At 31.7% G+C, this 24161-nt stretch overlaps 2 protein-coding genes and 1 long non-coding RNA gene across 4 annotated transcripts; 2 read left to right on the top strand and 1 right to left on the bottom strand.

Moving 5' to 3' along the window:
• Positions 1-70: 70 nt before the first annotated feature.
• LOC138187358 (uncharacterized protein PF3D7_1120000) lies at positions 71-18088 on the bottom strand. 2 transcript variants are annotated; one of them, XM_069128049.1, is made up of 8 exons: positions 17858-18088; positions 16682-16780; positions 7755-8071; positions 3045-3115; positions 2547-2805; positions 1944-2072; positions 1578-1854; positions 71-1483 (listed from the first exon to the last, which is right to left on the bottom strand). In XM_069128049.1, the coding sequence occupies exons 3-8, from the start codon at positions 7946-7948 to the stop codon at positions 503-505; spliced, it is 1911 nt and encodes a 636-aa protein (XP_068984150.1). In that variant the 5' UTR covers positions 7949-8071; positions 16682-16780; positions 17858-18088; the 3' UTR covers positions 71-502. The 2 variants fall into 2 exon arrangements, with proteins under 2 accessions (XP_068984150.1, XP_068984149.1); XM_069128048.1 differs by lacking the exon at positions 16682-16780.
• On the top strand, positions 8506-9510 carry LOC138187366 (uncharacterized). The gene is made up of 2 exons (XR_011175158.1): positions 8506-8758; positions 9166-9510. It is a non-coding gene; the product is annotated as an uncharacterized LOC138187366 (long non-coding RNA).
• A 3065-nt stretch (positions 18089-21153) lies between the features above and the next one.
• Positions 21154-24140, top strand: LOC138187369 (activating signal cointegrator 1). The gene is made up of 12 exons (XM_069128088.1): positions 21154-21385; positions 21489-21580; positions 21697-21929; positions 22004-22116; positions 22189-22307; positions 22386-22485; positions 22561-22828; positions 22899-23205; positions 23292-23455; positions 23558-23679; positions 23775-23966; positions 24041-24140. Exons 3-12 carry the CDS (start codon positions 21862-21864, stop codon positions 24109-24111), a joined length of 1524 nt encoding a protein of 507 aa, XP_068984189.1. The 5' UTR covers positions 21154-21385; positions 21489-21580; positions 21697-21861; the 3' UTR covers positions 24112-24140.
• The last annotated feature ends 21 nt before the right edge of the window (positions 24141-24161 follow it).

The raw sequence follows: 24161 nt of genomic DNA on the forward strand, positions 1-24161 counted from the left end.
AAATTCTGAGTCCTTTTAAATAAAATTATCAACATGCGTTTCTCGTAGAGAAGGAATAGCACAGACCTAATATAGTTTTCAGACTTTATTCCACATCAATAAATAACAAAACTGTTAAATAAACAAGAAATAGCTATGATCACATAATTTATCAAGGCTTCTTCTCTGTAGTAATAAGGCTCCAAATATGTGTAACCTTTTGAAGTATCTCGAAGAATAATATACTGCGCTCAAGAAACATTGCAAAAATAATCCTGTCCTATAGCTGTCTAGAAACCAGATTTCATGTGACAATTACACTTAAGACATACCTAAAGATACTTCAAACTATCAGAAAATATTTTAAAACATTAAATAAAGGCACATGTGTACACACTGTTTATACAGTCTTTGAAGATATATATCGACTAAAATCAATAGAGATACATATTCTTCTGTTCAATTTAGAGACCGAAAAGATTGCACAATTCCCTACAAGAATTTACCGTTCAGAATACAAACTTTAAAACGACTTCCCTCTGGTCGATTCGAGGTTCCTTCTAGTTTCATTTGAAATTATGGTAGGTTGAGAATCGTTCCGAGTCAAAGCACTGTGCCTTCTGGGTTTTGGAATCGGATTCACATCTTCAAGAATCTCCGGTTTTTGTCTTATGGGTTCAGAAATGTGAAGCTCAATAACTTTTACTGGCTCTCTAGGCGCTATTGTAGGAACAGGCGAGCCGTTTAGTCTCACCACGTGAATGTCTTTCTGTTCCCTCGGCAATTCCTTAAACTCTATCTTAATTGTACCTTTGTCGTTCTCGTTATCCACCATATTTTGGAAGAAATGCCTACGGTTCTCCTGGATCGAGTGTCTCACATTTTCCTGCAAATTATTCCTCTCATCTGACGAGTCCTTAGAAGCATTTTTCGTTTCTAATGCCTTTATTTGCTTTTCGATTTTCTCTATCTCATCTTTCACAGAGAAACTGCTGCTTCTGGACAACGAACTAGAAGAACTTTTCCTTCGCAGACAGACATTATCTAACTCTGACAATGAATTCACTTGGTCAATGTCTTTAATTATTTCTATATTTTCCTGAGAAGCTCTGCGATACTCAACTTGAATTTCTTCACCATCCTTCTTAACAGGTTTCTTAAAGTCTTCTTTCTGAGGAATCTTTTGACCCTCTGAAGTCGAGCTTTTTCGTTCTGCTATCTCTATTTCTACAACATCTTTTGGTTCTTTCTCGGTGCAAGTGTTCTCTTTATTTAGTATCTCTGTATTAATTTCCACAACTTTTGTCGAAATATTTTTTGTTGCAGCTTCTTCGGATGGTTGTGCGCCTTTCGGAATCGACACTTCCGATTTTTCTTTTACTTCGCTAAGTTTCTCGTCTAAATCCTTACTCTTTTTTGTCAGATCATCTATGTTTTCAGTAGCCCTCGCTATGTCCATCGGTTCCACTATCTGTAGTTCTATGTTAACCTCTTCAGGAACCTTCTACAAAACATGCAACGAAAGATAAGGATTTTAATAATGTTCTAATTAATTCTTCTCTAAATGATTCCCTTCTTTGGAAGATTTACTGGCTTACTTCGTTTGTTTCCATATTCTCTGGTCGCCGTGGTGGTTGCGGCGCTCTTCGCTTTTTACGACCGTGCGTGCTCATCGTACTTCCGACAGAAACGCAGCTGTTTATCGAAAGATTCGACTTTCTAACCGCATCCTGAGAATATCTTTTAAACATGTAATCCCCGGGTACATTCTCATTCTCGTCGCAAATCGTTACATCGCCCGATCGACTCGCTTCCTCCTCTGAATCCAAAGTATTCGCGTTCATCCTTTGTGACGACCTGTTACCGAATCTTCGCCTAACAAAATTAAATACATTTAATGTAATAAATCATTTTCATCGGTTCAATAATTATAATGTAATATAGTATTAGATTTATACTCTTACAAAGGGGGAACAGGTGTTCTTTCCTGCACTTTTTCGCGGAGAGTCACACTTCCGTTTTCCCTTGAACTTTCATTCTCGAAATTTAACGCTGGTAGTTTGTCTGTCGGCTTTGGACTTGTCTGACCAAACCTACGTCCAAAAATTTGATTAATATGTATGCTAATGTCATGTAGTCAATTTTTATCAATATCAATCACATATCCTGAAATTATTTCGAATTAAGAATTTAAAAAGTGAGACAATAATTACTTCTTCCACCCAATAAAGATTGATTAAATTTTACCAAAGATCTATCAGTTATAGTATATTCCCGATAGATATACAACATTTTAACTTCATTCAACTTCGACCAGTTATTAATTACAAACAATGGCTACCAGAAAGCGGAACAGTTTTTATCTTTGAAGCCGGTAGAACTTCCTCGTTTCTGTACATTTAGTTGACGCAACAGAAGCGAGAGTCATAGTAGCGATATTCTAATTTATTTTAAACAATGTATACATATAATAAATATAAAATTTAGCTCAAAGAAAGCTTCTACAAAAGACAATGGAATTTAGAAGGATATTAAAAATAGTATATGACAACGTAAAACATGTTCACCTTCGAGCTGGTGGTTTCGGTGTGAGATCACCCATAATGGATGTGGTGGTTTCCTGCGGACTCCCGTCATAGAGTCTTGCAGGATCACCGTTAACAGTCAAGCTCGAACTGTATCTCGATGAAGAATTATCTAAAGTGTATTTTCTTCTTCTGGCTAAAGTACCAAGAGCTTCATCGAATTCCTGCTGATCTTTTGTCGGTACACGCTGCGGTACAGGTATCGGTTTGATACATGGTTCTCTTTTATAAGTGGACGAAACTGTTAAAAATCGAGTATTAAAATTAGGAAAGTATATCTTAAGCAAAAATAGAAATAATATTTCATTGAAATTACAATGATAATCTTGTATAAACCTCTTAAGACACTATAGTACCATTCATGAAGTCGTTTTTTAGAAACTTGTTATGGTTTAACACTTTTATTACAGCATTTTAATTTATAATTTGTTAATTTTATTTTGCATTTTCTTCTTTAATGATATGAGTTTTGATAGCAACCTGTGGTAATCGTGGACCTCTTTTCCTGAGCTTCCAGCTTGTCGTCTTTCCGCTTACCAAATAGTCCGTTCCTGAAAGCAAACAATGCAGACTAATGTAATGGAATAAACAGATTTACAACCATTAGTACTCGCGGCGCGTATCGTACTTTATACTCAAACGTATTAAGAGATTTATGTCACATTTCTATGCTGTATAACGAAATGTGGCTTTTCACGTTACTATGCTAGTAAGGGGGTGTCCTGAATTAGAATGTTCTAAAACAGCGTCTTTTTGTGATTTTTTTTAGAAGGGAAAGAAAGAAATTATTATTATTGAATTTTGAGGTATGGTTTTATATACAGGGTGGTTGGTAACTGGTGGTACAAGCGGAAAGGGGGTGATTCTACGCGAAAAAAGAAGTCGAAAATATAGAATAAAAATTATTTAAAAAATTTTTTTTCTTTTTTTTTTTAATTTTCCATCGAGACAACGATATACAGTGAGATCCGTTATAACGAGACGTGATAAAGTGCACACGTACCGAGCGAAAATTCAAAGTCGATTTTCTCGAAAACAAAGCCTCAAACGAAAAATTTTTATTCTATATTTTCGACTTCTTTTTTCGCGTAGCATCACCCTCTTTCCGCTTGTACCACCAGTTACCAACTACCATGTATATTTAACGAATACAAAAAAATTTTTTAAAGTAAAAAAAAAATTATAGCAGATTTTTAAGCCTATTTCATGGGCTGCAGTTTTCAATCGGCGGGGAAGATCCACTTCGCAATTCTTGACCGAAACAAAAGACCAAAAAAGGATTGAATTATATATTTTTCTTCTTGATGAACTAAAAAAAAAGGCAGAAAATAGTGTGAAATTAAAAATTTTGGCGGGTTTAAAGAAAAAATGTGTTTTATAAAAAGATAAAATAAACTTTAAAGTGCTATAACAATTACTTAAATAAACTTTTTGACTAACTTTTTTAGTTCATTGAGAAAAAAAATATATAATACTTTAATCTTTTTTTGGTTTTTTGTTTTGGTCAAGAATTACGAAGTGGATCTTCCCCGCCGATTGAAAACTGCAGCCCATGAAATAGGCTTAGAAATCTGTTACAATTTTTTTTTTTTTACTTTAAGTTATAATTATAGCAATTTTTCCTCCATTTACCTCCATATAATGTCGATTACATATTAATTACAAACGATAGCTACCGGGAGGTTGGACAGTTTCTAATCTCTGCTAATATTCTTATACTTAACAAACAACGTTGATAACAAGATTTTCAATGAAAAAAAAGTGTTGACAAATTATCTTAATATTTAAATTAATCTTATAACATCCTGATTTGCTTTTGTATCTAGTTCCTCAGAAGATAGATTTCTTCTCTAATAACTATCATTATTATATATTATGAATCACAATTTCTACGATCTCTAATTACAAATCCTCGTTCTGACATCCGTGAGCCAATTTCGCAATAAATATATTTGTACAATAATCGCAATCAAACTAGTACAAGGATAGTTATGAAGTAAGGCATAAAATAGACTAGCATCATCAACTTGTCAATCAACGTCTCGAGTCCACGACGAATAGTAAACTATCGAGTTAAAGCGTTGTCACACGTATAATGAGCTGACGTCAAGAATATCATTTTCTTATTTTATTCAACGCTGAGAATATCAGTGTCGTAAGTGTTAAAAGATGTGTACATTCACTACGACGATGACGAACAACAAATTTAAGTGACGTTTCTTGATCTTTTCTTCTTGTACTTCCTGTGTCTATAACAGCAAAGTCATATCATTTAGCGATTTCAACACTCAGGTATTGCAACTATAAACTGAAAATCATAGTATTGTAAGTGAATGTTTTGAAAATTTGAATTCAGTCACGTATTTTAAATCTTAAATATATCATTATTAAATATATTATTATTATTTAAGACGAACATCAAATCGAATATTTTGTTTCAGGTTCTCCTTCAGTTATAATTTGAATATGATATAACAGAAAGAAATTGTTATGTAGGTATATAAAGATATTCGTTCTCTATGCTTTGTTTCTTCGCTAAGATAAACTCAAAGACTGATTCATGGTCAAAGAAACGCTTCAGCAACTTTGGTATGACAGATTATGAAAGTCGACGGATAAGATTTTCTTTCAGTTCCTACATCTAGAGAATGCCAAGAATTCCTGTTTATTAAATAGTAACGTTCAATTCGAATGAATAAGAACTTAATCGATATAGATCTATACGAGACTGTGTATAAATGTATATAAAAGTATAAACCATTTTTCTGAAACTTCAAATATTCCTTGTATTTGACTCCAGCATGAAGCCACACGAATTGAGGACGTTAATATAAAGCAACTTCTCTCGTGAATGAAAAAGAGAAAGAAAAGAGTGTATCTATTAAAGCAAAAGGTATTGAAACTTTGAAGATCCCAATGTTAGTGATCAACAACGCTGATATTTAAAATTTCAGCCGATTTTAATCAGCAATCAGACCGGAACTCTTTCTTTCTAATGAAAATAGGAGGAGGCACCGCTTCGCAAATTAAAGCCGGGTTTTTATTCAAAATATTCCATGCAAATTCCAAGCGAATAAGCCTATAAAGAAAAGCATTGATTATATCGAAGGAAAAACTAATATGCCATTGGAAGAAAGCAGAAAAATCGATATTATAACTGACAGCGTTTCATTACTTGAGCATAATTGCTGTCCGCTAAATGATTAATAGCTTACGTACAAAAGCTGATCCATGCCACAATTTAAGTTTCTGTGGGTCAGCAGCAAACTACCCTTCGGATGATTTATAGGTTTTGTGACGCATCTTTTCTCGACCTTTCCATGGAGATAAATTGACCAAATATCGATATGTAATATCCAATATGTGTGTTTAACAACGTCCTAACTTTATTTAGAAAATTGTGTCGGTTGTTTGCTTTTGAATGAAACGGAAGTTGTGATCAAAAATGATGTATGTTAATTTTAATTCTTCGATGATGAACTAAGCTCCATTTTGGTCTTCTGATAATAAAAAATTCTAATCAGGATTTAAAAATATGACAATTTTGATCTTTCAGCGACATAAGCTTCTTGATTTTGAATTTTCAGTAAGAAAAATTTCCGAATGAATTTTCTCACATATGATATTTATAGGAATAACTCGATCTCCTCCTGAAAAAGAAATTTATATCTAAATATATTTCAAATTAATTTTAAAAAGCGTACTAATCTTTCCTTAGGCTGTAGCCTGGGTCATAAAATTAGATTAGATCAAGAATACAGATTAATAAAGCACACTAGATCGATATCTAATGCTGTAGTGGATTTCATAAAAGTGAAATTAAGATAATAACGCTGGGTAATATTGGCTTAATTTAAGAAAAATTGCAGGAGATCGATGGCCTCGATAGGCTACTGAATTTTCCACGCGATGTCGTAAACTACATTATACATAAAACGCGTAAGAAAAATTGAACTTTCTATTCCTTTCTATCAAGCTTTAAAATAAATTTGCACTTCGAAGTTCAACGTACTATTATTTTAAGCTTCAGTTAGATTATCCTGCATCTGATAAAAGTAACAAGTCATTGATATGTATTTATAACACTGATACTAAAATAATATCAATTACATCTATCAAAGATGTCTTTCTTTGGAAAATTTCATTTCATTTAAACTGGCTATATAAATCTCTAAATTATAAAATCACTTTATAATTAGCCATACTTCCTTTGTGATAATTTAGATAAAATTGCTTTGCTACTTAAACTTGACATTTCAGTTTCCACGAACTATAAAGAGAAATTATAAAAACTCATAAAGACTAGAGAATGTTTTTCAAGCAAAGGAAAACTGTTGTGAACGAGGAAAAACTTAATGAACAATTTGCGAGCATGAAATTACGCAGGAAATGTGCGTCGATTGTAGCCTCAAATAGAAATTGTAAAGACCTTTTGGACGGGAAACAACCTGACGTCGATTGTCTAGTCTACTACGTTAGATTCTTTCTTATTTATGTTCTTTGGATGACAGCCAAATGCAGATATCTAACCGCATACGATTCACGCGTGCATTTCGTTTGCGATGCTAAGTTCAAGTTCAATAAACTTCTGGCCGAACCTTTCCCAATTTATATTTGAACTCCACGCACTATTTCAAAAGTAGAGTTCTAATAAATAACGCAGGATCGTTGAAATTCTACTGGAATTTTCTTTTTTGGCGATTCCACTTCATTAAAAATCTGCAACATATGATGCAACTTTCGAATTAAACAGATATCTCGCCATATATAAAATGATATTATTATATGTAATGTCTAGAAATAGATTCTTATTATTAGGGAAGAGTCACTAGTGTTAGTTCTACCTTTGCATCACTTTTCCAAAAGTTCATTTTATTCTATGTCTTCCATATAAATGCAGATTTTTTATATTTTATTAACAATAAATTTTGTTAATCTATTCTTAGAAACGAAAGTAACTTACCTGAAAGACCAGCTAGATCATTTTGAGCTTCCATGAATTTCAAAAATGAAGGTTCAAGCACAACAATGATACACCATTGTTTGTTTCAAATAATAGCAGATTATTCTTCAGCTATTCTTTTCAAGATATAATAAAGAAATATGAAGAAAAGAATAGCCAGATATTTCTAGTGTTTCAAGCAAAGAATTTTTTAAGTATGCTATGGTAGAAGTAAAATGTAATAGTACCATGTGCCTTTGATGGAGAAGCTATTCGACCTTTTCTTCCTGCTTCTACCAAACGTCCAGAACTTATGTTTTGAATCCTTGGTCTTCCCATCGTGATAAAAGTAAGGCTGCGCATTGGTGATGTCATCGCTGAACGGATTCAAATGTTCCGGATAATCGTGGATGGAAATGCTAGGACGTCTCGATTGCGACATGATTCACCGCGTTTCCCTTTGCAGGCTTTCGGGTTTTGTCTCGATTGATAGCGTGAAATTGTCGCGACGTCGCAACGGGATTCACCGATTTCTCGTCATCCTCTTGCTCGCGACTTCGTCCGCCTAAAAATATAAGACAAACCTGGTTATTTTTATTTGAACGTCGTGTGCACTTCTCCAAGACTGAAAATGAGACACTGTACGGACAAAATCATGATTCTATTTCTTTGGTACAATGAACATTTTTGGGGAACAATTTGTAGGAAGTAAAGAAAAATTGACTAGGGAAATGAGAGAGATAATAGTGGCCAATTTCAATCACTTTAAAATCCTTGTCAGTGGAATGTGAAGTGAAATAAAAAAGAATTGATACGAATAAATTTTAAAAAATAGAAAGGACAATAGTGAGCATTTTAGTTACTTCAAAAATTTTCGATGAATTACGAATGGAGATTAAAGGGAATTAAGATGGTAGAAAAACAGATAAACGTTCCAGAACGGCTCTTAATTATCAGAATGTTTGTGTTTTTCAGATAAAACCAATCGAGATGATAAAAAGTTGACTAAGAGTCAGTAATATTCTTCTTGGAAAGTCAATGATCTTATCAAGCGATCTCTGCCAGAATAGCTTGTAACTGCATTAGTATATTAAATGATACAGTTATAATTATGGAGAGAGTAACTGTCAAACAGCGGGAGCAATTTAATCTAGTAACAGCACCGAAAACATCGCGCATCGTGAATAAAGTCCAGATTTATTTTTAACATATTACGCAGACCTGATTCCGGGAATATGTATAAACGGCCACAGTAAGTTGAACTTATTTTACGCAAACTTCCATTACAGATCGACTTATCAACAATTGAATTCTCATTATTCTTCAGAATAAAAGTATCCATAATTCTTTGAAGAGTGATGTTTCCTTCACGACTATTCTTGATTATTTGAAAGAAATTATCGAACGTCCTCTTCCTATTATTCATTTTATAAGGTTCTAGTAAAAATATCTTCCTTCTTCTATAGTACATCTGGAAAAATTATTGCATAAAGATTATCATTCTTTATATTAAAGAAATCTTCGCTTCCTCACGGTCTTAATTTAAAATACCTTAGGAGGAAATTTGTATTTTTATTTATCTTGTTATATAAACATCTTCTATCTTGACACCATTCCTCTGTTATCACTGTATTATCTACTGAAAATAACAAATTCCAGAATGCTACCAAGTAGAATGTAAATTTGATGGATTTCGATACTGAAGTGAAAAAGACAACCTGAGGAGACTAAGACATCTGTCAACGAAGATGGATAAGAGGGAAATGATTTAGAGACCGAGTTGCTCGGGCATGCCAATTGTCGATTTAAATCGAACCAATTGACCATTATTGAGTAGTAATGGTTACAGAACCAAGTCCTGGGTTAATTACTATTGAACTGGGATATCCACACATCTGTCGTTTATTCGGTTAACGGAAGGAAAAACAAGACTTGTAATGCTGAAAAGAATTAACATCTATTTCGATTTATTAAAGTATACCACTAAAGGAATTAGAATATGAAATTAGCTTCAATGGAGAATAGGAATTTTTTAAAATGTTAAAAGTGTGTTAAGCTATTGTGGAATGCGTTTACCTAAAAAATTCATTATATTTATACTTATGCATTCTGAAAATATAGTAAAACACGAGCCACCGCGATGATCAGCGTAGCGTTGTACGTGTTAAAAACAAAAGAAAAACGCAAATGAACTTATTACTTGGTCTAATACTATTTATGTGGCAGAATAAATAAGCATTTCGCTCTGTGAAAATTTCTCTATTCAAGCGATCGTACATTCTTATTAATTTGGATAATATACAGCATCTGTTACGTTAACCCAGTTAACCAGCCGTCTAATCCTACATTACGAAAATAGAGAATGTACTAAAGTTTACGTAATCCGCCCTGCCTGATGATGCATCTTAATTACCACAGGCGAGCATAATTTCATTATTCGCGTGTTCTTTCTTTACTCTACGTCGAATTACGTGACTTACTACCCTGGGATCGTTTGTTCTTCGCTTATGTCGACGAAACGATATTCCTAGCTTTTCTATTCTGTGAATTTAATGGCGTGAGAAATAAAAGAACTTTCGAAAAGAAAGGTAGGAAACAGATGTTGAAACAACATTGGAAACATCACTCAAAGACAACTAACGAGTTGCGAAGCCTTAAGTCTTCTTTCGTTTCTGTGATTGTCATTTAAATTGAATTTTTTCTACTATACTGTTTTTCTACTTTACTACTAATCAAATAGGTAGACTACGGATGTTTGTGCACTTATGAGTAATTTAAAAATGTAAAAATATTTGTACAAAATGCAAGTACGTAGTATACAAAAGTAGGTAAAATATTCAAAGTAAAGCGTTCACTGTAATATTTGGTGGATAGAACAAACTTCTATATAGGTTCCATTTGTTTAGTTACATTCATAGCAATATCAAAATGCATAAACATCCGTGGTCTAATAATAATACATACTATACCAAAATAATCTAAATTTTCTTTAATTCTATATTTCAATTTCCTCCAGTCCTAAAATGTTGCAACTTTTTTCAGAAATATCAGAAGATTGTCATTCGTCTTTCCGTACGACCTAAAATTTTACTTCTTCAGCAAATCGAGATATTCTCTAAATAAATAAATGAATTTAATTAAATAAAATTTGTTTAATAGAACTAGAGGAGCTCGTAGAAAAAGAAACATAAATAAATGAATTAAAGTATGATAGACATATTGTATAAAGAGATACAGTCATATTTCATTTACAGTCTGGTTACCTTCTCGGCATGAAATAAAAACTTTTCCATCATGAATAATCATTCGGTTCATACGGTTTCCCAAGCAGAGGCAGACCTGCACCACAAATCGCGCATCGTTCTCGAGTAATATCGGTAAGGAACGATTTCAGAAGAAGATACGGGGTAAATATCACGTGAATACTCACGAACAACGACTAACGAACGCAATTAGTTCAATTAGCTCATTGCAGTCGCTGTTCATTTCTGATCTGGAGCTTGTTGATGGACTTGCGTCAGGAACGTGGTCAAACAATCTCCAACGAAGAATTATGGCATTCACTTTCAAGTAATCTGAATTTATTGCAACGTGTTGTTTTAATTTAAATACAAATTAACGGTACAAGTGTAAGATTAATAAAGATTCTCCCGTCAAATGTTGAACTCTTTTTAAATTGTGACACAATAACGGTTTCTCTGTTTTCATAGAATATTTTTTTTTCACACATATAATACTAATTGCACCGAAGGCCGGTGCAGTTTGCTAATTGAACAAACTGTTTCACACGAGAGAATGACTACGATGAAAGACAGAAAATGTTTTCATTTTTTAAACAGCCTTACTAATAGCTGATAAATAGTACGCCGGTGTAAATGTTCCTTCTCTGATATATATTGTTTCAGAATTTGAATTTATTATATTTATAATTTAGAAATTTACGACCTATAGATTTAAGATTTTCAAGTTTCGAGCTTGTAAATGCTGGATTTAAAAGTATGGCAAAGTTATAAGTATAGTATTTTTAATTGTAAGTTACAATGTATCTAAAAACAAATATCAATTACAAAATATCAGGGATATATTTTGTCATATGTGACATGTTTCATTATTTATCGATTTTTTGTTTATCGTAATATACGTACCACATGTGGATGCTGTCACGTCACATTCACAAGTATCATACACAGAAGCAGTCGCGACAACATTTGAACGTTGTATATGTATAGTTAATTACATGCCTTCATTATCACTTGAAGAAACAGTATTGATATCGCTTAAATCATCAATCTATTTTTAGCTTTAAAAAAGCTCATTTACCTTGTCAAGTCTAGCTAGCTATTCTTAAAATATAAACAGCAACAAAGTGACAAGAGTGCAGGAAATATCTTTAAATAATTTTAATTTTTCTTAACTCCAAATCTCTCAATTTCAAACCTATAAAGGTTTCATTTTTTTGTATTCTTCTAATAAACCTAAACCTTGAGTTTCCAAATCTCTAGATTCTAAATTATTCAAAATATGTAATTTCCAAGATTCCCAGCTCTAAATTTTCAAGTCTGAGACTTACAAATCCCAATATTTTTAATTTTAAAGATACATTGAGCACTTTAAACTCCAAAGACTTTAAATTTCCAAGATTCCCAGCCCTACATTTTCAAGTCTGAGACTTACAAATCCCAATATTTTTAATTCTAAAGATACATTGAGCACTTTAAACTCTTCAAGCTTATATAATACACAAAAGAAACCATGGACGATCTTACACAGTCAGTTCATTTGCACCTTCGCGCATTATCTACGACTTAAATGCCACCAGTACAAAAATATCATGCACTTCCTAGTAAGAAACTCGCGGAACATCTCCTTGTAGACGAATTAGCAACTCCATTCTCCTTACTGCTTACAACATACAGTATCTATCAACAGAAAAATTACTAAAGCCCAACCAAGAATCTTAAATATAAGAAATAAGAAAATTCTGAAGAATCAACGTAACTTCATGAATTTTTCAGACTGTAACATTTTCAGATCAAAATATTCCACTGATTCAAAAGTGAACAATAATTTCAGAATTGTACACAGAGGTGGAAAATAATTGCAGAATCATTCTTAATTTATCTCGTTAACTCATTTACTGTATTTACTAAAATATATTACTCTTTGTTATTGTATATGACTTTTGCACCAAAAGTAATAATAACTACACCGCGGAGACTTATGCAATCATGAAAAATCTAAAAATAAAAATGTATAAAGTATTCATACAGGGCTTCCTTTCTTCAATCATACTCGAAAGATATAAATTTTCATGAATATTCACAGTCTGACGATGACTACTCTAACGTGCAGCCCAATGAGTTATTTAATTGTCTGATAAATTTTGTTAAAAAGAGAAAAATTCAACTATCATGTACGTCAATAGCGAACGCGTTAAGCAATGAAACGTAAAAAAAAGGAAAAGAGCGGTTTTGAAGGATTTTGTGGTATCACAGAAGAGGAGACGGTACTCTGACTTTCTCCGAGCAGCACAGACACTATAAAATTCAGCCAAGTATTTTTGGAATCTCGGACGATCGGTCGAAACCATTTAATAAATGGTACACCTAAAGAGAACTGTGCTTTTCAAAATTTTAAATTGCTCTGAGGGATGAAACAATCTTTTTCTTTCAAATTCAATCATGATGAATATCACTAGTAATACCGATATAAGAAACGGCACGTTATATTACTCATGAAACTTAATGACTAGTATAAATATAGTGGGCTAACTACGGTCGAGATTTATCGATCAGAATTTCAGCTTCGCGTGTCACGTAACTGGAACAGCGTTTTGTCAATGTCTGATCGTACACTGATTCCATGTAAATTTCTGAGGTGCGCAGAAGGTATTTCTACCGAATGCGATCTGCTTTCATAATAAATCCTATTCAGATCCACGTGAATTACACTGAAATAGATAATTCCATAAAATGAACTTCATAAAAAGGCATTGCTTTTCTTAAATTAAATAGATCTCTTCTTTTATAACCCTAAATAATCTAAGAAATAATTGGAGATACGAGAAAAATATAGAAATATATCTCTTTCCCGAGAAAATATATTTCTATATTAGTTTTAATAATTTAAAAGCTAGTCAGATATAAACAAATACAAAAATATCCACTAACAAAACTATAGTAAAATGTCTATTGAATAACTTGATCTAGAAGAATCAAAGAATTTGATACATTTCAAATTCCATCAAAAATAATTTTATATCTTACATCCTTGAAGTCTGTATACATATAAAAACAATATAGAACTATCATAATGAGCGAACTTACAAGTAATGGAAGTAAAGCTCGTCATTCGAATTAAATTTTGATTAGATTTTCAATATGACAAGAAATAACTGCGAATGTAGATCCAAAAATGAGATTGAGCGTAGAGAGCAATGTCAAGAATATGAGAGCGTAAGATGAGTTAGTGTTAAGATTCGATGTAAATTAGTCACAAATTAACTTGACTTTGTCCAAGTTGCCCTTCCGCTTAAAACGGGGGAACTCTTGAAATGATCGCGAATTAAACTGTCAGATACGGCCATTAGTAGATCTAGAAAAAGCATCTCCATTTTAAATCGCCACAAACGAATCGCGAAACTACGAATCTACAATACTACGATTTCCACAGCTCGCTATCACGAAAATCTAACCATCAGAGGAAACTTGCACTCTCTAAAGAAAATTCATCAGATCGTTCCACCGTTTTTCTTATTTATATCTTTCGTCGCTACTTTCTGTTACAAACTATAGCTCACAGCTATAGGCTTCAAGATCTGAGATTATTTCTTCGAGACTCGAAATAATCTTTATATAGGTGTTCACAGTAAATGTATTAATCTATTTTTATTATCTTTATATGATATATAAAATGATTATATAATCGAGAAATACAGAGATAACAGAGCTCTGAATAAGAAAGTAAAATGAGAGTTGAAAATAAAAAAATAATTGAGCAGCTTTTTAGAAAAAGGGCTCATAAGATAAAATTGTTTAGATATTTTAAAATTCGAAATTTTTTTAACCTATACTAAATAGAAAGCTCGGTTAATGGTGGATTTGTCCTGTCTGTAGCTCTCCTCATAGCGCAAAATTATTATAGAAGAATCTTAACATTTTATGATAACATTTCAATACGCTTATATATACATGCATACAACACATTAACTTGACTCAAGCATTTTTTATCATTTATCAATTAAAAATACTTCGATATAGTTACAATGTCAATATTGCGAAAATAATTCTGTAGAATCTGATCGAAAAACCTTTCACTGAAAAAGGACAGAAATCTATGTCATATCTTTAACAAGATATATAAATCAACACAGAGAAGTTACATAAATACGAAGAAAGGAGCTTCAACTTTTTTAAAAGAAAAAACTTATCTCCATGTCTTACGAAATTAGGCTTCTGTTTCTGTTCGAAACCTTGAATGCTCTTTCGCATTTTCACTGACTCTAAAATCGAGTCACGTGGCCTTGCCCATTTACGAATGTAAGCTGCTACTGGAATCGATAAAATACGTTTTTTAGAAGATTGTTTGGACATTCTAAACCTTGTTCACGACCTCCTTCGAACAGATCTATTAGGTTTCTATTTTTACATGTGAACAAGGTCCTCATTTTCCAAGCAATCAAACTTCTAATGTTCTTGAAATAAACTGAGTTCTCTCCATATTATTTTTCTTTAGGAACATTCGAATTTCTTAATCTCTTCCACACAACCATTCTGTTCTTTGCCTAAAAATGAAGATAATATTAGCATCTCAATATGTCACATAATAATTTTAGAAAATTGAATATACGGAATTGATAATAGAGAATAGAATGGTTTTATAGTATCAAACATTTCATAGGAGGAAAAAGAAAGTAATCGTTGATAGTTGAGAATCTCTGGCATCCGTGACTCGAGCTCATGGCACCGGTTACCACGAAATACTGCAAGGAACACGTTTAAGGATAGCATAGCCCATAGATTTTACGATTCCACCTTCCAAGTAATGCACGGAAGTATCAATCGATACTTCCATAATTACCAACAAACACGAACAAGTACTATAAAACTGGTGAAAAAGGAAAGAAAAACTATATCTGGATCGTCTTTCGAGGAATAAGTTGTTGTTCAATAAATCGCGATATTTAACGCAGAATCATTTTCAAGTAATAAAGGTACACCGTTCAGGTGTAAAAATTGCTCACAATTTGCAAATTCTTTGTCTTTAGCGCCAAATAGTCAATTGATTTGCACTGATTTGTATGATATTTATAACGCATAACAAAAATAATCCTCGCAAATACAAAGATTAAGAAAAATTGAAAGAGAATTAATTAATTTTTCTAATGTCTATAATATTACGAGACTTGTATTAATTTTTTATAATGAACTATTATAATTTATATAATTACTGTAAATAATTAAGTACTTTTTGTTATATACTTAGATCTCTATTGTAAATCTTTTTTTCTATTTTATGTGATTCTCACTATATCTATTTGTAAAAATAAAAATAATGTTGTAGATTTTCCGAAAGATATGTGCGATTGTGTATGAAAGATCATTTTTTAAAAGTCATCGTTTTTGTGTGATAAAAAATAGTGGCTACAATTAATAGCGTCTAGCTTCATATTATATTACATAGTACTTTATTTTTCCAATCATTCATTGAATAATCTTCTGTCATGCTATATTGTGCGATTTTTTTAAGATTAGTTTCCAATATTTTCCAAAATTTATATGATTGCTGCACAGATATCCTGTACAAATGAAAATTAGATCAATTTAGAACACTATACGGGTTACCTAAACAAGAATTTTATATTTTTATACACATATTTTTTAAATCCTACATTAATAATATTACATTGATGGGTAAATTTCGAAATAAAATAAAAACTAGAACTAAAACGCACATTTACGAATATATAAACATCAAATAAAAGAATTAATTTAAATTTTCAACTCGTAATACCAACCAAAGATTAAATTAAAAAATAAACGCTAAAAAGGAAGTAAAAAAATGTTTAGCGGTTACCACAATCGAGTTTTAAGCGTTTATGTTATATGCGCTTCCGGTTGACAGTGGTAATCGCAAAAAATACAGCAATAATCATCAAGATAAAAATAACGCTTACCGAGCGGTGTTTGCGCGCGAGCCAATCGAACATAATGTCAGAAATCGATCGCTCGAACGAAAAAGGTCGTAAGATCAACGGAACCCGAAATCTGGCCTGCTAAATTACATACGTCATGTAGGTCAGTGAATCGTAACTCGAAATAATCGAGCATAAGTTACACGTTATGCTATAGTGGTCACGTATTATGCATGCATAACGAAAAAAAGAAAAGAAAAAAAGCGGTTAAGACGTCGTATATCTTTGTCTACTTAAAACCTTCAAACATCAACCTTGTAATATTTGTGCCTAATAAAAATTCGTTGATTGTTACTATCATTATTTTATTTATTATTTATTAACCCATTATAAGTAGACTACGGATTTTTATGCATTTATAAGAAATTTAAAATTGCAAATATGCACATAATATCCAAAGCAAATACAGTATTCATTGTAATATTCAGTACTGTATTTATTACTGGTACGATAGCTGTTACAATGTTATAGTATTCAGCATTTCTATTAAAATTTCATTTATTTAATTAAGTTTATGAAAATATTAATTTTTACAAAAATAGGTACTCTAGTTATACAAAGACAAAACAAAATCATTGCTGAAATACATATATCTTATTGCGTACTTTATAATTTCGTCATGATTGTTCAAAAGTTTTTTCTATTATCTTTATGATATTCGATATCGCTTACAGATTCGAAGCGTGAAGATTTACATACCGATATTAAAGAGCGACGCCATGATAAGCGTTTTTATCGCGAAACGTATCCACTTGGAGAAATACATATGTCGTGATACATCAACGCAACAATCAAATCCTTTACGCTAGCTGCGCTTCATTGATTCGTTGAATTTCTTCTTGTCTTTACACTATCGCTATATACATGTATATTAATATTAATTTTGCTTTAACTTCGACTTACTTACATTCGATAACATTTAAGAAAGAATGAATGAGTAAGTACGAACTGTCACACTGAACACGAGTCTCTATTGCGATTAAAAACAATTCGATCGAACTATCGATTGTAACGCAGCGCGCAAGTAACGGTTCGATCATCGATACTTGTTTCTTGAATTTTTACAGACAATAAAAAATTCCTTTGAATAACAATATCTCAAAAGATGTAACAATTATTATATGATACTTAAAACATGATCATAGTTGAAGGACTTACGTAAGTAGGTTTAGGTGGCGAGGTGTTGAAGTGAGACAGGTGTTCTTAGTTTCGACTCAGCTGGTCCAGGTTCTATATGGAATTAATACACACTGTTTTAGACACTGATTTGGGCAACTAAAATGAGAGTACACACAAATAGCACCACAGCGTGGAACACAATTCACAAGCAACACAAAATCGTCATATCACGTTGGAGTTCGCCGGGCGACTGTGGCGAACTGCAACGCGAACGGAGTTGTTCGACAAACTTCGCGCACTTTCGAACCGCGCGGCAAACTTCGCGCCTTTCCGCGTATTCTGCATTCTACACGAGTGATTGGTCAGCCCATTCGCGCCTAATTTAAACGTAAACAATGCAAAAACAGTAATTGTATTAATTTGCATTTGCTTTTTGCAAATACAATTTTACTAATTTTAATATTATATTTCGGACTAGTCTAAACACTATATATGTATGATGTATGACATTTCATATAGTCCTTTAATAATAAAAAGAAACTTAATTGAATAATGCAGATTTTATAAAATTGAAATTTTTCCTTCAATTTTTGCTATTGTTTAAGAGATACATTGTTTCATATCATAAATCATTGTAATAATAAATACGCATGCTGACTAATGCTAATTGAATGCATGTATTACTATTACAGGCTTACTGTTTACGTAGGCGTTAATGGAACGTGCATAGAAAGTCGTAGGAAAAAAAATGCGGTACGTAGGTAAAGCTCACTCTAAAGTTCCTATCTTTCTTGGAGAAATTGCTTTACTAATGCAATAAGATTTCCTTATATCAGGCACTGATTAATTTCAAATTACTTAATGAGTTATTTTAACAAAACTAGATATGCAATTATAGTAATATAACAAGAACTGTTTAAAATCCACGTCTGTGTTTCTTTATATGCATTTCCTTTAATCAAGCGACTGCATTATTTAGAAAATATGTAAACTACTTTTAAATGAAATTTCAACTGAGAATCTAGTTTATTATAGCAGAGGTTTCGTTCACAATTGCAATGTTAACATTGATAGCACAAAAGCCAAGGATCGAGCTAATCTTTCTCAGTCATCGGTTATCGCGTCGATGAATAGGAAAAAAGGAAAGTATACTAACGCAAATAAATATGATATCGTGTTTCGCTGGACGACCAGCGTATGTATTTTCATCAATGACGATAACGTAACATCTCTGATTCTACGTAATAAAAAGATTGCATCGCTAATAATAAAAAGCAAATAAGAAAATGTACCTTGAAAGAGAGAAGCTGTTTGCAGCCAGTAACAACAGCATAAAATATTTCAAAACCTTCCATCTTTTTTTGCCGGCAAGGACTTATTACAACGCTCAACAAGACAATAATAATGTTCTGTCACCATTACCTTTAATAGCAGATTTACTCTGGGCAAAGGAATAATAAAGATATACATCTCAAACAACGTTCTTTGTCCTATCATAATTTAAAGGATAGAGGAAACACTAGCTTTATCTCTTGTACTCTACCTCGATTGAATTCTCCACGGATGATATCGAATCAATGTGATAAGATACACTTTATCAAAAAGCAGTTTGCTTTTGACGCAATATTTACGATGACCCGATTGCAGATAAATAATAGCATGTCGCGAAAAATGAGATAGATTGATTTTTGTCGTACTAGAATCGTCCATTAAAAAGCGGGAGTATCTGTAAAGTAATTTTTATATTAGAATCGTTCAAATATAATCTTATTCTTAATTTGATAATAAAGCAAATATTAAAGATTATGATCGTACTTTTTAATATAGTAAGACATATAATAGACGCAAGGTGCAACCGTGAATCTGTTGAAACCATTCGGACTCTATTATAGTATAATTCGTGCATTGTACGTACGAATAATGAAGACGCCTTTCAACAGCAACCGACCAAATGAAACCGTCGATTGAAAGTAATTATCAAATGATCCCGATGCGGAATGATATAGAAAGTTCATTGTACAGGAACCTTTTATCATCTAACAGGCCAATCGACCTAATAACGTGACTCGAATAACCAATTGATAATCGTAATATACATTATTTATTTGTCAACTGTTTCGTATTTTATAGACAGAAACATTGTTATAAATTTACATGTAAATTTATGTTTCCTTCTTTTTTTTAAATTAATAATTTGGTAGATTGTTAAAAGGCGTCGTGATATATTTTCTATCTTGTTGATACATATAGCGAATGTTTTTGATGCATTCTAGTTGAAATCGAATTACAATGTGTCGTGATCCATCTTAATAGAACAATTCGCGATGCGACCTATTTACATTGTCTTGACTCAAGTACATGCAGCTGCGCTAAACTGCAATTTCTATTGTTGCTTACACATCGAAAGATACCATAGTAACTGAAAAAACAAAAGAAAATGTTGCAAAAGAAAAAATATAACATATTAATGGCTAATTACAAACAGAATTATTTATTGCGAGCTTTAAACTTTTGAAGAAAAAAAGAATTCGATAATAGTAATCGATCAACGAAATTTTAAGGCTTTCTTCTTTAATAACGGACATTTTCTTTACAAAAAAAAGCTTATTTTTCTATATGGTAATTGAATAATTATACTAAATAACGTGCCTTAATAAGTGCCAACACTTGAATAAATTTTAATGGATGCATGAAACACGATGATATCGGTCGTGGTGCAGTAATTGTTATGTAACACCGGTAGAAATTGACACTCAACTCGTGTATGCATGAATACGTGACTGTGTCGACGCATGAACGACTGGCTATGCAAATTTAACTGCAGGAAGATCCGTTTGTTAAATGTTCCGAAGGTCTTACGTTAACCTACGTAAATTTTTTAACCTCCATGGCATGAATATCTAGAAAAGACGCAACTTTCGTGTAACAATTCTAATTTCAAATTAAAGTAATAAATATTTGTTTTTCTGATTGTTATACTATATATAGTTTATGTTTATTTATTTTGAATCCTTCTTTTTTTACTTACCTTATATTAAAACTCAAAATGATGAACTTTTCTAAAATAATTGCCTTTGACATAATTTAAAATTTTTAATTCGAAATTAAGTATAAAATCTACCTGTAGATGTCACTGTAGTTTGGTACCGAGCCTCATAAAATAAGAAATCATTAACATATTTGCTAAAAACATGAAAAAATTTGGAAAAATTTATAATATTTTAATTATTGCTTAATTCATAATTTCAACCTACTAATTAGTTAAGTCAAAATAGTTCTTGAGAGAATTCTGTAATCCATCGCATTTTCAAGAAACGCTCGCTAGGGGAAACCGTCCATCTAATGAGTCAAAAAGTATTATGATGAAGGAGAAGAAAAGGTCTCATTTTGTGAGACAGACAGAGTTATGTATATGTATAAGTTGAACAGTTTTAGCGTATTTATACAATTAGTGCAGTCACTGGCCGTAACAAATGCACGTGGATGATGGCCAGTTAAGCGGGATAAGTCAAATGTTTTTCCAGGGATATGTCAATAAAACAGTAAATCACAGCATGGAATTTGTAGGTGAGTACTAAATTAGGTGGGGGTAGTTATAAAATTCCGGCCACCCTACGTTAATGTTAATTTTTAAGTTCATCTACATTATGGGTTAATACTTTAATTACAGCCAGCAACGGTATCCACACTCAGAAAATAGAAACAAATTTACAAATCTTTAAATGAGAAACATTTGAATACTCATTTGTGCGAGCCAGTCAGGTGATGGAAACAATATAGTGTCAAAGTAACCTGTTAAATATGCTAAAAATGCTTAAGTTTACATACGTATAATTTTTGAATTGCTGGATTCCTAAAATTAAGACTTCCATTTACAGATTCTGCGCATTGAAAACTATTAAATAGCAATAAAAAAAGCAATCATTCTGTGTCCACTAAGACTAACTTTAACATTTAATTTTGAATGTTAACCTTACACATATTTGTACACGAATAATTTTATTCTAATATTTCGAGAATATTATTTTAACAATTTCGCAAAGATGGAGAACTGGATAAACGAAAATTTATCCAAAATTTTAGATTTTCCAGTACCAAAGGAAATGGCCGAGTAAGAAAATTATAACAAAATAAAGTGATATTCACTTGATGTGAATAATGATAATATTGACATATTTTTTTCAGATTCCTAATGAAAATAGAAAACGAAAGGGATTTGGATGATTACTTGCAATCTTTTTTAGATTATGCTAATGGAAAGCACAGGCAATTTATTTCAGACTTCAAAAAACGACAAGGTTTATATTCTTATCATTCATGTAAATTACTGAATTATTGAATGCCTTTATCATTTCGGAACATTATTTCAGCTTCAAGCAAAGATCAAGCCAAATATAAGAAAGAAAATGATATGAATAATGGAAAGAAAAAGCAAAATGAAAAAAAGAAAGGAAAAGTGAAAGGAAAAGAGACCAAAGAAAATAAACAGGTATATGTCAACAATATTGTTTGAAATTTTTATTCCAGATTTACAATACTACAGTAATACTACATGTTATTTATTTAGGTGCAAGAAACTATAAAAGTAGATAAAGTGGAAAGAAAGAAAACTAAATTTGTCAATATATATTCTCAAGATGGCAAAGAGAGAGAAATTTTATTAAAAGGTATTTTATTCATTAAGAAATTATTAACTATTAAGCGACTATAATATAGAAATTGACATAAAAATATTTTATTAGGTAGATACAAGTGTAATTGCGAAGCAAAGAGACATGCATTGATTAATAACTGCCTCAATTGTGGTAGAATAGTCTGTGCTCAAGAAGGAGCTGGTCCTTGCTTTTTCTGCGAAGAACTTGTATGTTCTCAGAAAGAGCTAACTATTCTTTCTAGTAATACTAAACAAGCTGATCAGTTATACAATAAATTGATGAACCAAAAAGCTAACAAAAATCTGGAAGAATCAATAAAACAAAGAGACAGACTTCTCGAATATGATCGTGATGGGTATGCATTATATGTAATCTTGTATAATTTTTTCATGCAAGAATAAGGATATAGCTGTACTAATTTACAGAATACAATACACGAAAGTAATTGATGATGAATGTGACTATTATCAATCAAACAATACATGGTTAACAGAGAAGCAACGAGAAAAGTTACAGAAGTTGGAAGAAGAAATGCATGAAAGGAAGCATATGTCTCATTTAAAGAGAAAAATCTATGCAACTATTGATTTCACAGGAAGAGAGATAACTGAAGAGAAACAAACTGAGGATTTTGAAGAATTCAATGAGGAATATTTGCAAGATATATCTGAATCATTCAGTGAAATAGAAAATAGTAATAGTTGCCCAAATATAGAATTTACTCGCCCCAAGGTAAAAATATTGTTTTAACAAATAATTAAATATATTCATATCGTTATTATATGAAAGAAACATAATGTTGAATTCTAATTGTACAGTATGTGGAATCACATAAATTGGAATTGCGAACATCAAAAGTGAACATTTCTTCTAACACACGAAATATTATTCAAGACAAAGAGTATTTAGAAATGTCTGATCCTGGCTTATGTTTGAGCATGCACCAACCTTATGCATCTTTATTAGTGGCTGGAATAAAAGTGTAAGTTTATAATATTTTAAACAGATTAATCCCAATATGAATATTTATATAAGAAAATTATATAATTCTATAAGAATACCTAACACTTTATTACTATTATAGTCATGAAGGTCGTACATGGTACTCATCACATAGAGGAAGATTATGGATTGCTGCAGCATCTAAAATACCAACTAAGGAGGAAATTTCAACTATAGAACAATATTACCGTGTTTTAAAAAATGGTTAGTATAAATTAGATTTATGAATAAAAAGTAAAATTTCACCTTAATTATATTGTAGTTTACAGATTATCACAAATTGCATTGATGTTTTACAGAAAAAATAATGTTTCCTGAAGTTTATTCAACTGGTTGTCTATTAGGATGTGTAACAGTTACTGATGTTTTACCACAAGAGGAATATAGGAAATCTTACCCAGATGGAGAAAGTGATAGTCCTTATGTTTTTATATGCGAAAATTTTGTTGCATTGCCAATTAAATTTCCGATACAAGGAAAGCATAAAATTTGTAAGTATTTCTTCATTTTTAGTGGTGCACTTTTTATTAAAAATAATTCTTATGATCCTTATTATAATTTATAGATAAATTAGACCAGAAAATCCATCATGCTGCTTTAAAGATGCTAGATAAATGTACAAAAAATATACGTTAAATATACAAAGTAGTATATCTGTTATTGTTCCAGATATAGCTCTTTTTTAA

This window comes from Bombus flavifrons, chromosome 14, assembly GCF_040668555.2.
Source record: "Bombus flavifrons isolate JBK064 chromosome 14, iyBomFlav1_principal, whole genome shotgun sequence".
Lineage (NCBI taxonomy): Eukaryota > Metazoa > Arthropoda > Insecta > Hymenoptera > Apidae > Bombus > Bombus flavifrons.